Source organism: Schistocerca cancellata, chromosome 2 (genome assembly GCF_023864275.1).
Source record: "Schistocerca cancellata isolate TAMUIC-IGC-003103 chromosome 2, iqSchCanc2.1, whole genome shotgun sequence".
NCBI lineage: Eukaryota > Metazoa > Arthropoda > Insecta > Orthoptera > Acrididae > Schistocerca > Schistocerca cancellata.
In genome coordinates, this window is record NC_064627.1 from 506,881,457 (window position 1) to 506,896,975 (window position 15,519).

Sequence of the window (15,519 nt, forward strand, 5' to 3'; positions counted from 1 at the left end):
GCTGGGAAGTGGCGGTGCGGTCCCCTACGGCACTGCGTAGGATCCTACGGTCTTGGCGTGCATCCGTGCGTCGCTGCGGTCCGGTCCCAGGTCGACGGGCACGTGCACCTTCCGCCCACCACTGGCGACAACATGGATGTACTGTGGAGACCTCACGCCCCACGTGTTGAGCAATTCGGCGGTACGTCCACCCGGCCTCCCGCATGCCCACTATACGCCCTCGCTCAAAGTCCGTCAACTGCACATACGGTTCACGTCCATGCTGTCGCGGCATGCTACCAGTGTTAAAGACTGCGATGGAGCTCCGTATGCCACGGCAAACTGGCTGACACTGACGGCGGCGGTGCACAAATGCTGCGCAGCTAGCGCCATTCGACGGCCAACACCGCGGTTCCTGGTGTGTCCGCTGTGCCGTGCGTGTGATCATTGCTTGTACAGCCCTCTCGCAGTGTCCGGAGCAAGTATGGTGGGTCTGACACACCGGTGTCAATGTGTTCTTTTTTCCATTTCCAGGAGTGTATATTATGATTTTTCAACACTATTAAGGTAAATACATTGTTTGTTCTCTATTAACATCTTTCAATTGCTAACTATCCCTATCAGTAGTTAGTGCCTTCCGTAGTTTGAATCTTTTATTTAGCTGGCAGTAGTGGCGCTCGCTGTACTGCAGTAGTTCGAGTAACGAAGATTTTTGGTGAGGTAAGTGATTTGTGAAAGGTATAGGTTAATGTTAGTCAGGGCCATTCCTTTGTAGGGATTTTTGAAAGTCAGATTGCGTTGCGCTAAAAATATTGTGTGTCAGTTTAAGCACAGTCGTGTATAAATTGTTCTAAGGGACACACCCATAATACCTTGGTATATTCTGTTCATGATGCTGCTGCGCCTAATTCTGGAATACGCAGTTGTTGTCAGGGGAAACGCGGCCGATACACATAGCGGTCGCCTACAATGGATGTAAAATAGAGCTCTCAAACTCGCTTGCACCTACCTCGGGATTTTCCCACAGTGAAACTTCAACAGGTAGCCGGTATACCTTACCTCCGGCACTGGCTTAGTCGATCGACTGATGAGTTCTAAGACAAATAAAGGACGTCACGGAATCGGCTCTTCTGCAACTTGGGTGCTAGGCTGCAGGGCCCACAATGGCACCAGGTGACCAAAGCTGTTCCCAGAATAACACGTTCTTCTGACTTTCTCATGTGATTTGGTTTCTGTGTTTCAGATCTACAGGAGAGTGGACTGACAAAATACGTTAGCAACGGACAAAAAAATGGTTCAAATGGCTCTGAGCACTATGGGACTTAACATCTGAGGTCATCAGTCCCCTAGAACTTAGAACTACTTAAACCTAACTAACCTAAGGACATCACACACATCCATGTCCGAGGCAGGATTCGAACCTGCGACCATACCAGCAGCACGGTTCCGGACTAAAGCGCCTAGAACCGCTCGGCCACAGCGGCCGACTGGACATTCAATGTCTGAAAGAATATCTCGCTGGACCAAGCCTTTACCAAATTCAGGAGAACAGTATTTCTCGTGAAGAAGATCGAGGATAGAGAACAGACAACTTTAGGGGTAAAGGCTGTGGTGCCTGCTCAAGAGCTTGGTCGCTTCAGCAACAGCACCTCGGACATTTGCAGGTATCGACACCTCAAGTGAGTCTTCTCTCAGCGTTTACCCACAGTACTGTAGTGACGAAATTTCTCTCAACGTCTGTGATGATTCGCCGCCGAGGACAGTTACATCTTACCTCTAACTGCGCCGGCCGTGGTGGCCAAGCGGTTCTAGGCGCTTCAGTCCGGAACCGCGCGACTGCTACGGTCGCAGGTTCGAATGCTGCCTCGGGCATGGATGTGTGTGATGTCCTTAGGTTAGTTAGATTTAAGCAGTTCTAAGTTCTAGGGAACTGATGACCTCAGATGTTGAGTCCCATAGTACTCAGAGCCATTTGAACCATTTCGAACCTCTAACTGCACATTGTTGCTGTCATTGTTCGGCCATCACTCATTATCCGTGTTGATTGGGTGAATGTCCTATTGTCTCTCAAGGAGTCTATAAGGGCTCTCGGGTACTAGTGAATCTGACAGTGTGTTGGCTCGATATCTCAAATTACTGCCCCAGCATTGGACACTGCCACACAACGGGTGGCAAGCGGCTCCCGTGTGAAGACTCCCGTTGGACTCCTTGCAAATCGAATAGCGGTGATTCACTGGATCAGCTGGCCGCAACTGCAGTTGAGGTCACGAACGTACGTTTGTGCGATGGCACTTGACTTCGAGAAAGCCAGTTAGATCCTGGTGTTGGAAGAAATTCTCATCCCTAATATTTGCCCAGCAAGGGGGATGATAGGTAGTTTACAGTTCCTGTTCGCCTCCTATTGCACCAGTGTCCCACGTCAAATTCTAGCAATGTGCAGTTCGCTGGGGAGACTGCAGTCAGCATTGCGAACTGCCACATCGGGGAACAGCTTGAGAACGAGACGGGAGTTCCCACGTTGTATGCCAGGCACCGTACAATCAGACATTTTCACCCTGCATGAAAACTGGGAGGCGTGGTTATGCGCTGTTTATCAGTCATTGGGTGGACTGCAAATCGAGCAAACCAATGGCAGAAATGAGGCACTAGAAAATTCAGAGACCTGGAGGCACATTGAGGGAGGCCATGGACGAAAATGACAAGTGGAAGTAGCCAAGAGAAACTGAGCAGTGAATGAGAGATGTGACTGGGCAATTCGATGATAGGTCGGTCATTGGATAGTCAGTCAGGCAGAGGATCAATCGGTCAGTCAGTGAGAAATATGAACAGAGAGCTAACAGAGCAGAGAGTCAGTAGCTAGTCAATCAAGTAAAAAACTGGCCAGTCAAAGAGTGGTGGAGAAGGCAGTGAAGAGACATTGAAGAGACGGTGAGCAGGCTGTCAGAGGTATCGGAAAATCAGTGAGTTTGCCTTCTGGGGGCATGACAACATGTTGTCGACTCATAGTCCTCAGATTTCGAGTCAGATCCCTGCATTCATTCCGAAGTTTATCGTCACTCTGTAACATACTCACTAGATCTCCTCGTCTGATCTTAGCCTCTGAACGTTACATAAATACCGCCTTCGCAAGATGGTCACCGATGACAGTAACTACCGCAATTGCAAGCACAGGAACACTACGTCGGCCACCTAAGGGATTACGTCAGCCACCATGGAAGAAGGAATGAGTTAAGCCGCCCTAAGCTGCAGCAGATGAAAGCAGTCGGCCGTTAAACAGACGCCAAACAACGAGGTGAGACTAATGCATCGTGCCGACTTCCCATCTGTCGCACATAATTTCATGCAAAACTGATTCCGTTGACTGTAAGATGAGATAATTCATTCACCTCAGCCTCCAACTTTCTCAGCGTTACTTAGTAGTGTCTGCGCCCAATCAAATCAGTCCTGTGTTTTGTATTTGTATTGATTATATTGTAATAAATTTAAATGCTTCCATTTTTAATCCTTCAGTTAATTCGTTTTACTACTCTGCTTGACAATTGCAAAGGAAAAGGACCCTGTTGGACCTCAATAATCACAGGCAGTGAAGTACGACATGAAATGTACTACATGCGGTATATTTATGATGAAAATTTCGCCACATAGGAAAACAGGATAACAAACAGGAATAGCGTCCATGTTTGACCCCTGTCATACTCCCAGCATAAAGGCCGACTCTCAGTAGGGTATATGCTCTCCGCGGGCACTGATGCACATTTTGCACCTGTTATTCATGCTGGCTACCAAACTGTTGAGAAGTCCTTGGGGGATATTGTCCCATTCCCCTCTCAAAGCGGTTTTCAGTTCTTGCACGGTTCGAGAAGGGGATATTCGGTGGGTAACATGTCTGCCAAAAGCATCCCAGGCATGCTCTATAGGTTTTAGGTCTGAGGAATATACAGGCCATTCCGTACGTTCAGGATCTTCAGTTCTACATTTATATCTACATAGATACTCTGCAAGTCATCATACGGTGCGTGGCAGAGGGTACCCTGTACCACTACTTGTCATTTCCCCTCCTGTTCTACTCGCAAATAGAGCGAGGCAAAAACGATTGTCTGTACGCCTCCGTATGAGCCCTAATTTCTCGTATCTTGTCTTCGTGGCCTTTACGCGCGGTGTATGTTGGTGGCAGTAGAATCGCTCGGCATTCAGCTTCTCTAAATTTTCTCAATAGTGTTTCATAAAAAAAAACATCGCCTTCCCTCCAGAGATCCCCATTTGAGCTCCCGAAGTATGTGTACAAAAGCGCAGGTGACTCCAGTATACAAGAAAGGTAAAAGAACGGACCCGCAAAGTTACAGACCAGTATTCCTAACTTCTGTTTCAGTGTGTCCACTGCTCAGAGGTCCTGTGAGAGTGGACAGGACGCTTCCTCCAGAAAAAAAAAATTGGGGACCTACCGCACCCCTAAACAGGCGGACATGGTCCAGAATCATCTCCCTGCAATACCGTTGTGCTGCAACAGTATCCCATGCAAAGATATGCAGTAGTCTTCTACCACTGTGCATAATAAACGCCCACAACATAACACCTAGGCCTTGCCGATGACGTTCATGAGAATACTGTGGTGTGTAACGTGTTCCCCTCCACACTAGCTGGTGGCCACAGTGAAACGGGATTCGTAGATGAACATCATTTTGGAGGTGTTGCAGGATCCCAACCAAAGTGCTGCCTACGCCAACGAACTCTTTTCTTGACAACGGCGTGGCTGAAGTGGGAAGCATTTACGGGGTTCCGAACCTGCAAACCAACCTGATTTTTTCGCCATATAATGGTCCTGCCAACGATCTGGATAGGAGTGAGATGTTTGTTCCTTTTCGTCATTGGGTCTACGTATCGATTCTCTTGCATTGTGGTGGTCCGTCTTTCACATGGCATTTCCACCGACCTTCTCTAATCGTAAGATGACAATTTTGGACACACCCTTTAATGTGGCCACCGAAGTGATACTTTGACCATCTTCGAGGCGTCCAGCTTCTCGTCTAAGATCGTAAGCACTCAAATGATGTATTGCAAACTTGTTACCGTACCACACCGTATGTCACACTAATCGGTTCCACAACAACCTTCATCAGACACTGTACTGCATGAATTGTCGAATGCATAGAGAACGTTCGTGCACAGGCTTCACTGCAGTTAACACGTCTCACCCTCATCATTTAATTTTACTATCATTTGTCAGGTGTGCCATAGCAGTTGTTGGTTGTTCCATAGAAACTGGCGGTTGTTCTTAGCAAATGTCAGTCAGTGTACATTTGGTGCCTAGCGTGGTGCGATTTGCATATTAATTTCCAAGATTTGTTTCTACGGCGTTGTATTGACCACAGTGTGTACCAATCGGTTTTAAGGAATCAGCTCAGTAAGATGGACTGAGCGAGGTGGCGCAGTGGTTAGCACATTGGACTCGCATTCGGGAGGACGACGGTTCAATCCCGCGTCCGGCCATCCTGATTTAGGTTTCCCGTGATTTCCCTAAATCTCTCCAGACAAATGCCAGGATGGTTCCTTTCAAAAGCCACGGCCAACTTCCTTCCCCATCCTTCCCTAATCCGATGAGACCGATGACCTCGCTGTCTGGTCTCCTCCCCCAAAACAACCCCTACCCAGTAAGATGGGTTGTTGCCCACCCAGTTAGCTGTGTAGTCTAAAGCACTGCTTTCCAGGGGGGAGGGGGTGGAGAGGGGGAGGGGGGAGGGAGGGGAGGCTTGCCGGCCCTCGGCGCGAATTCCCCCCCCGGCGAATTAGTGTGGAGGTCCGGTGTGCTGGCCAGTCTGTGGATGGTTTTTAGGCGATTTTCCATCTGCCTCGGCGACTGTGGGCTGGTTCCCCTTATGCCGCCTCAATTACACTATGTAGGCGATTGCTGCGCAAACACAAAATTGCTCTATCACGAAAAGATTAGATTGGGGTTACGCTCGTCTGGTGTGAGATGTTCCCGGCGGGGTGAGGGTGACGGGGGGGGGGGGGGGGAGTCCACTGGGGACCAAACCGCACAATAACCTTAGATTCGGTGTGGCACAGCAGTGGGGTAAGTGGACTGCTGTAGCCTGTTATGGGATTGTGTACCACTGAGGGCTGCGGCGGGGACGAAGCCTCTCCGTCGTTTCTAGATCCCCAGTTCCGTACAATACAATACAATACAAAGCTGAGTTGACCTGGAAATCTGATGGATGACAGAAAGTGGCTCCTGTTTTTTATGTGCCCATGACACATAGTGAAAGTTGCCCAAATTGTCGGTGCATCAACATCGACTGTCCAAAGCGTCTACAAGGAATGGTGAACCGCTCGCAAACAAGTAACAGAGTGTAAGGCCAGTAGTCAGAAAAAGAGCCTAACAGACAGGGAGAAGAGACGAGTCGATGACAACTGGTTTCAATGCCGACGAGAACTGGTGAAATCACTGAATGCAGGTCCATTTCAGCCACTTTACAAGATATGGACATGTGTCCGGAAACGCTTACTTTCCATGTTAGAGCTCATTTTATTACTTCTCTTCAAATCACATTAATCATGGAATGGAAACACACAGCAGCAGAACGTACCAGCGTGACTTCAAACACTTTGTTACAGGAAATGTTCAAAATGTCCTCCGTTAGCGAGGATACATTCATCCACCCTCCGTCGCATGGAATACCTAATGCGCTGGTGCAGCCCTGGAGAATGGCGTATTGTATCACAGCCGTCCACAATACGAGCACGAAGAGTCTCTACATTTGGTACCGGGGTTACGTAGACAAGAGCTTTCAAATGCCCCCATAAATGAAAGTCAAGAGGGTTGACGTCAGGAGAGCGTGGAGGCCATGGAATTGGTCCGTCTCTACCAATCCATCGGTCACCGAATCTGTTGTTGAGAAGCGTACGAACACTTCGACTGAAATGTGCAGGAGCTTCATCGTGCAGGAACCACATGTTGTGTCGTACTTGTAAAGGCACATGTTCTAGCAGCACAGGTAGAGTATCCCGTATGAAATCATGGCGGTGAATCGAGGAAGTACAGTGCATACTGACGAAACTAAAATGAGCTCTAACACGGAAATTAAGCGTTTCCGGACACATGTCCACATAACATCTTTTCTTTATTTGTGTGTGAGGAATGTTTCCTGAAAGTTTGGCCGTACCTTTTTGTAACACCCTGTAAACTTCTACTAGCAAAAAAATGTTCAAATGTGTGTGAATTCCTAAGTGACAAACCTGCTGAGGTAATCTGTCCCTAGAGTTACTCACTACTGAAACTAACTTACGCTACGGACAACACACACACCCATGCCCGAGGGAGGAGTCGAACCTCCGGCGGGAGGGGCCGCGCAATTCGTGGCATGGCGCCTGTAACCGCGCGGCCACTCCGCGCGGCCTTCTATTAGCAACATTACATTCTCTACTAACCACTCACATTCAGTAACAATAGTGGTTCATGTGCAAAACAGAAGATGAATGCTCCGTGTGCTGTGAGTCCACAAGCAGGGAGCACGCGATCTTCCTTTGATGGTTCACTGAATGACCGACAGCCAGTGGAACACGAGCGAGCATCTGCGAATGCTACCTCAATATGGCCGAATGCTGTTTGCTTGCACTCGCCTAGCGTTTACAACAGAGGTGCCGCTCGTTCGCAGGCGTTTGAATTGGAGTTCAGTAGACTAGCTGCAGTAGTGTAGCTGGTGCGCACCTGGCGGTCCTCTATCTTGGCGAATACGAAGATGTGCGTGGGGCGCGCGGGCAGTAGCGCCTTGCGCACCTCCTGCACGTCGCTGGCGCAGCGCGCGCGCGACACGAACACGATGTGGACGCCCAGCTGGACCGCCACCTGCAGCGCGGCGCGGTCCACCTCCGACAGGCTGCCCTCTTCGCCCTCCACCTCCGCCACCGCCGCCATCGTTGCGTCGGGCAGCGAGATGGGCCGACCTGGGCCCAGCACACCGCCCATCTCGACGCGGCACAGCACGTAGTTGTACCCCACCTGCGCGCCCATTGCCCATCTGTCACACACCGCACGGCGTGTCCCGAGATACAACAGCTGTCATGAGATACACTGAGGCGACAGAAGTCGTGACGTAGTGATATGCACGTATACAGACGGCGGTAGTTGAGCGTGTACAAGGTATGAAAGGGCAGCGCACTGGCGGAGCTGTTATTTGTACTCACAAGAAGAAAGCACGACCGCGGGGTCGGGGATTTATCCGAAATTTTGTGTGGTGAAAGTGGACCCCTAACACCCCACGTGGTTAAAATATTAGGACGCACTACTCGGAAAAACCCTGGAATAATCGATCCAAAGTTTCTTAGGTGTCATATGAGTACAAAATGTTAGTGCATTGCCGAGCCACCGTGTGTTCTAAATGTTGCCTGATTTCGCCGGCACGGTAGCTCAGCTTGTTCGGTCAGAGGGCTGCGTGCTCTCTGTAATAAGAAAAACTGAGTCAAGGAACCAACGATCAATTTGAACGGATGTCTTTCGACATCCGCCCCGAGCAGATGCTACGAACAAAAGCATTGGTGGCACGGTAGCTCAGCGTGTTCGGTCAGAGGGGTAGCTGCCCTCTGTAATAAAAAAAACCGAGTTAATCGATCAACAACGAACTTAAAAGGGTGTCTTACGACGTCCGCCCCGAGCACTTGCGACGAACAAAAGCGAACAAAATGAGATTAAAAAAAAAAATGTTTAGGGCTCGTACTCTTACGCCAGAGGTCTCGCGTTCGATTCCTCCTCCGGCACTTCTTTTTTCTTCTGTTTCATTTACTTTTGTTATTCCACCAATTATTCAGAAAGTTTCCCAAACCTACATTATCTTTAACAAATTAGTTACATTATTGAATAAAAATTATTTTCTTTTTGTCCAACAACACAATTCATGGCGGTGTGTTTTCCATTTCTCATTGTAAAGTATATGAGGAAAAAACATTAGTATTTTAATCAGAATAAAAAAGTCGATTGGGAAACATTCAATTTTTATACATATAAAAATTATAAACAAGAACCGCAGTGGTAATTATCGTAAAAACAAACAAAGCAATAATTTTTGCGACATCTTGCGCAACATATAAAAACGGATTTTTTTACAATCACAGGGCGTTTGCAATAAATCTGTACAAAACCATGCCCCATTAACATTTACGAAAATGTTTTGAGTTTCTGATAAATTTGAGGCAAACCAGGATTATTGAAGCAAGTCTCGGAATATTGGTGACGATAATTGATGGTGAATTATAGAATGAATTTTCATACAATCTTCCCGGGAATTAATTTCACGATTCTCCTGTAACAATGCGCTGCAATTTTGCAAGCAACAGAAGAAAAAAAAAGTACGAGAGAAGGAATCGAACCCGAGACCTCTGGCGTAACGGTCCGAGCGTTAACCATGTAGGCCAAACGGTGGCTCGGGAATGGACTAACATTTTATACTTATACGGCACCTAAGAAACTTTGGATCGATTTTTCTCGGGATTTTCCGAGTAGTGCGTCCTAATGTTTTAACCACGTGAGGTGTTAGGGGTCTTCTTTCACCACACAAAATTTCGGACAAATCCCCGACCCCACGGTCGTGCCGTCTCCTTGTCAGCTGATTCATGTGAAAAGATTTCTGACATGATTACGGCCGCACGACGGGAATTAACTGACTTTGAACACGGAATGGTAATTGGAGCTAGGCACATGGGACATTCCATTTCGGAAATCGTAAGGTAATGCAATATTCCGAGACCCACAGTGTCAAGAGTGTGCAGGGAGTACCAAATTTCACGCATTACCTCTCACCACAGACAACGCGGTGGCCGACGGCCTTCACTTAACGACCGGGAGCACCTGCGTTTGCATAGAATTGTCAATGCTAACAGACAGCAACATTCCTTGCAATAACCGCAGAAATGAATGTGGGACGTACAACGAATGTTGCCGTTAGGACAGTGCGGCGACATTTGGCGTTAATGGGCTGTGGCAGCAGACGACCGACGTGAGTGCCTTTGCTAACAGCAGACATCGCCTGCAGCTCCTCTCCTGGGCTCGTGACCAGTACGTTGTCCTCGATGGTGAGTGTTCATCGGAGGAGAGGGTATCATCTGGAGTGCCCCAGGAAACTGTGGTAGGTCCGCTGTTGTTTTCTATCTATATAATGCCAATTTTAAGTTAATTGGATGCTGCCTTTATGGTGATGCAATTCTAATGGCTAACAGTGTAGTATGGTAATCCAGAAGTAGGTTTTCCTAAGACCATAAACAGAAAGAAAGCGTAACTGCTAGGAAATCTTTCTCGAAAAAAAAGTAATTGTCTGTTTCACGCTTGATGGTGTCCTAGCATCACGTAAACTCCTCGTGTGAAACACTGTAGAGGTCCTTGATCATATTAGAACTGATCACTTACCCGTCCCCAACATAACACCTCACACCGACAAGCCCGTTCCCAAATGGTTCAAATGCCTCTGAGCACTATGGGACTTAACATTTGAGGTCATCAGTCCCCAAGAACTTAGAACTACTTAAACCTAAGTTACCTAAGGGCATCACAAACATCCATGCCCGAGGCAGGATTCGAACCTGCGACCGTAGCGGTCGCGCGGTTCCAGACTGAAGCGCCTAGAACCGCTCTGTCACAACGGCCGGCAAGCCCGTTCCCAACACGAGTCCAACACTACTCCCACACCAGCTGAAGTCCCTAACGGTAATACACAGGGTGTACCCAAACTATTCGTTCCAAATTAATACAGGCGGTAGCGAACATCAAAACAAATACACTCCTGGAAATTGAAATAAGAACACCATGAATTCATTGTCCCAGGAAGGGGAAACTTTATTGACACATTCCTGGGGTCAGATACATCACATGATCACACTGACAGAACCACAGGCACATAGACACAGGCAACAGAGCATGCACAATATCGGCACTAGTACAGTGTATATCCACCTTTCGCAGCAATGCAGGCTGCTATTCTCCCATGGAGACGATCGTAGAGATGCTGGATGTAGTCCTGTGGAACGGCTTGCCATGCCATTTCCACCTGGCGCCTCAGTAGGACCAGCGTTCGTGCTGGACGTGCAGACCGCGTGAGACGACGCTTCATCCAGTCCCAAACATGCTCAATGGGGGACAGATCCGGAGATCTTGCTGGCCAGGGTAGTTGACTTACACCTTCTAGAGCACGTTGGGTGGCACGGGATACATGCGGACGTGCATTGTCCTGTTGGAACAGCAAGTTCCCTTGCCGGTCTAGGAATGGTAGAACGATGGGTTCGATGACGGTTTGGATGTACCGTGCACTATTCAGTGTCCCCTCGACGATCACCAGTGGTGTACGGCCAGTGTAGGAGATCGCTCCCCACACCATGATGCCGGGTGTTGGCCCTGTGTGCCTCCGTCGTATGCAGTCCTGATTGTGGCGCTCACCTGCACGGCGCCAAACACGCATACGACCATCATTGGCACCAAGGCAGAAGCGACTCTCATCGCTGAAGACGACACGTCTCCATTCGTCCCTCCATTCACGCCTGTCGCGACACCACTGGAGGCGGGCTGCACGATGTTGGGGCGTGAGCGGAAGACGGCCTAACGGTGTGCGGGACCGTAGCCCAGCTTCATGGAGACGGTTGCGAATGGTCCTCGCCGATACCCCAGGAGCAACAGTGTCCCTAATTTGCTGGGAAGTGGCGGTGCGGTCCCCTACGGCACTGCGTAGGATCCTACGGTCTTGGCGTGCATCCGTGCGTCGCTGCGGTCCGGTCCCAGGTCGACGGGCACGTGCACCTTCCGCCGACCACTGGCGACAACATCGATGTACTGTGGAGACCTCACGCCCCACGTGTTGAGCAATTCGGCGGTACGTCCACCCGGCCTCCCGCATGCCCACTATACGCCCTCGCTCAAAGTCCGTCAACTGCACATACGGTTCACGTCCACGCTGTCGCGGCATGCTACCAGTGTTAAAGACTGCGATGGAGCTCCGTATGCCACGGCAAACTGGCTGACACTGACGGCGGCGGTGCACAAATGCTGCGCAGCTAGCGCCATTCGACGGCCAACACCGCGGTTCCTGGTGTGTCCGCTGTGCCTTGCGTGTGATCATTGCTTGTACAGCCCTCTCGCAGTGTCCGGAGCAAGTATGGTGGGTCTGACACACCGGTGTCAATGTGTTCTTTTTTCCATTTCCAGGAGTGTATATTTCTATGAGGAAGATTTGGTCTCTGACGTCAGCTTGTTATGTGAGGCAACATTTTGTTAGTGGTGCTGACGTTAACTGATGTGCTGGTGTCGCTGACTGGGTATGGGTACTGACATTCAGAAGTGCACTGCGTACGGATGGTTGGCTCTGAGGTCTGTTTGGGAAAACACATATTCTTTTGCACCATCGCCGCCCTACAACAACAACGGTGACTTCCTTGTAAACACACCGATTCAGTTTCGATCGTTGCCGCTTTGTGACAACAGTGAACATGGAGCGGTTTACGTGTGCTGAAATGCCTGATATGCATCTGGTATAAGGGTCTGTGAATGGGAATGGACGAGCTATGTTGACAGAGTATCGACAGCACTTTCCCAGCCAACGGGTTCCACAACACCAAATGATCAGATGTCTACATCACCTGCTACGTGCGGCAGGTACTGTCCGTGGAAGTATGCATGATACAGGTCGGAATCGAACAGTGTGAAGTGCCGAATTGGAAGACGCGAGTTTGGGACATGTTGAAGATACTCCATCTACAATTACATGATGTATTGCACACATCTTTGGTGTCGGACATAGCTTTGTGTGGGATGTATTACATGACCAACAGGTTCATCTTTTCCATCTTCAGCGCGTGGTAGCGATAGGATCGTAAGAATTTCGGCCGAAATTGTACATACGTCAAATAAAGAAAATGTCAGATGAAGGCGTCACAAAATCACTTGAAAAACAAACAGATGAAGACCAGTTATAGTGGATCAAGAATTGATGAAATTGTGGCAACACAACTGCCATTTCAAATGCATCACCAAGCGCAGTGAGAACAACAAGAGCAACAGCTGCAACTTCCGTTGCAACAACAGGCACAACAATAACAATAATAAAGGCAGCAAACGGAAATTATAGAACTACAGCAACTGATCAAGCCAAAATAGCATCCACCACCACCGTTCTCACCATTTCATTACAATGAATACAGGGACTCACATTACAGATGTCTGCAGTTCCACTTCCAGGTGAAAAGCATAACCATCTGCTAACCACCAAGTAATGTGTCTTCTACAAGAGTTCGTCCTCTAAGTAAGCCTGTGTGTTCAGAACTGTCAGAAGTCCATATATTGCTCTCCGAGCATTACGAGCAGCAAATCCTTGTCGTAGCAGAGAGGCTCGTATTTTTTCACTGTCGCAAGAAGTAGCATCAGCCTTATGCTAGACGGACAGCTGATCTCAAAGAACTGACCCGAAAGTGACGTTTTTTTGTACAAATAAAAGTTATAAACAATCCTACGCCGATTCGCTAGTGCATAATGTAATAGTTATGTAGGCACATGATAAATAAGATTGTGCATAGGCTCTGAAATTAACAAATTCTGCTTTCGAAGAAATGTTATCAATATGTCACATGTATATGTCAGACGCAGCACAGCAATATTTTGATGAAAGCGCACCTTTCGTAAGACGGCATTCACTTTCGCGCAAGAGTAAGTTCATCGGAACTCATCAAGTTCATCTTCGTCAATGGACTCGAGATTGAAACCTCGACGTCCATTTGAGGACAAAGTACTAGCAACAAATCAGCAGCAGCATTTATTCGAGTTACATTCCTCACGCAGTTCCTCCACCGTCCATCCTAGCTATAACAACAGCAGGATGCGTTATCAAGGCTGTCATGATCGTTTTTCTGAACGTATGTGTGCTCAGTGCCTGCATAACGAATCGCTCTGTGTGCAGTGATATAAACAAGGGCACGTGGCGTAAGTTTCCAAAGGCCACACCGCGTTGCACCAACAACAACGCCTCAGTGTAAACACATCACAGCCACAGCTGCACACTTTCACAACACAACTGCAAAAATTTTCTCTTTTGAACATAGGTTCTCCGTCATTTCAGCCCATATCACATCACATCCTACAGCAAGCTCTTCTCAGTTTTGTGAGGTGAATACACAGTAACGAACTTGTACAACAAAGTCAACCGTTCGATTACTTTGTTAGTTGCGCCATCACCTGAGGCAAATAATGTTTTCAGGATGATCGCTCTTTTATCTTTTAGTTTTAAAATAGTAGATGACATGAGACTGTATCAGCAGTAGTATTACTGAGTTAGCTTGTTAACTATGTAGTGAATTTTCAGATCTATTTTCAGCTGGCTTAGGGTGTACAAATGTAGCTCACATTCAGTTAAAATCCTCGCAGTACTTCCGTATTTTAGAGCTAGACCATTGCAAGTATCATTTCGATATGACCTCAAGATGGAATTAGATAGGCCGGTGTAACAAGACATCGACATACCAAACACATAAAGTCAGTGGGCAACACTATTAGTAGTTTTAAACGCAAACCAAATGTTTCCCTTCGTGTTTTAGGTGATTTTAAAGCAACCATAGATGTACAATCAGTTTTGATATCTGTCCCATCAGAAGGCCAGAAGAGCACTTGCAAATTATCATGTGGCCAATAGTTCAAAAAACTGATTTATTCAAAGCATATTTGCAACTGCCGCTAGAGGAACAATCACGCCAGTTCATGGTTATTACAATCCCATTTATATTTTACAGATATAGCAGATCGCCATTTCGAATTACTAGTGCATCAGCCATTTTCCAACGTTTGTTGGAGCAGCTAATTCAAAAGGTTCCGAAGACAATAGACTATGTGGACAATATATCTCTAAGGGGCGCTACAAAAGAACAACAATTTGCAGACTTATGTCTACTGACCCAGAAAATACAACAAAATGGGCTAAAGTACAATGTACTAATGTGCGTGTTCTTTCAAGAGAAAGTCGAGTATCGAGGCCACAATCTGAGTTGTAAAGGACAGAACCTACTCAGTAACACGTGGAAAACATAGAGAAAGTTAGTTGCCTGTCATCTTCAAAGACCTTCAGCTATTTCTTGGCAAAATCAATTCCTATGGCAAATTCATACCAAATTCCCCTCCAGCTCGCCAGATGTCTTAATAATTTTCGTAAGAAAGTCACAAAATATGATTGCCCATAGAAGTCTCAGGAGACTTTTCGAAAGTTTCAACGTTCTGCTGTGGGTGTGAACTGACTAGACGAGCAGATGCAATGCTTGTTATGAAACAAATCTTTGAATCATGCATCACAAGAGAGTGTAACTCTCGTTATTGCTCTGAATTTCTGCCGGCCGGAGTGGCCGAGCGGTTCCAGGCGCTTCAGTCTGGAACCGCGCGAGCACTACGGTCGCAGGTTCGAATCCTGCCTCGGGCATGGATGTGTGTGATGTCCCTAGGTTAGTTAGGTTTAAGTAGTTATGAGTTCTAGGGGACTGATGACCTCAGCAGTTAAGTCCCATAGTGCTCAGAGCCATTTGAACCATCTGAAT

The 15,519-nt window shown here is 47.7% G+C and overlaps 1 protein-coding gene across 1 annotated transcript in view; it reads right to left on the reverse strand.

Annotated features, from left to right (window-relative positions):
• The window catches only part of LOC126155851 (pyruvate kinase-like), a 125,869-nt gene that overhangs the window by 92,297 nt on the left and 18,053 nt on the right, over positions 1-15,519 (reverse strand). The window contains exon 2 of the mRNA XM_049916256.1: positions 7,685-7,975. Coding sequence (XP_049772213.1) covers positions 7,685-7,975 — 291 coding nt within the window. The remainder of the gene's footprint in view (positions 1-7,684; positions 7,976-15,519) is intronic.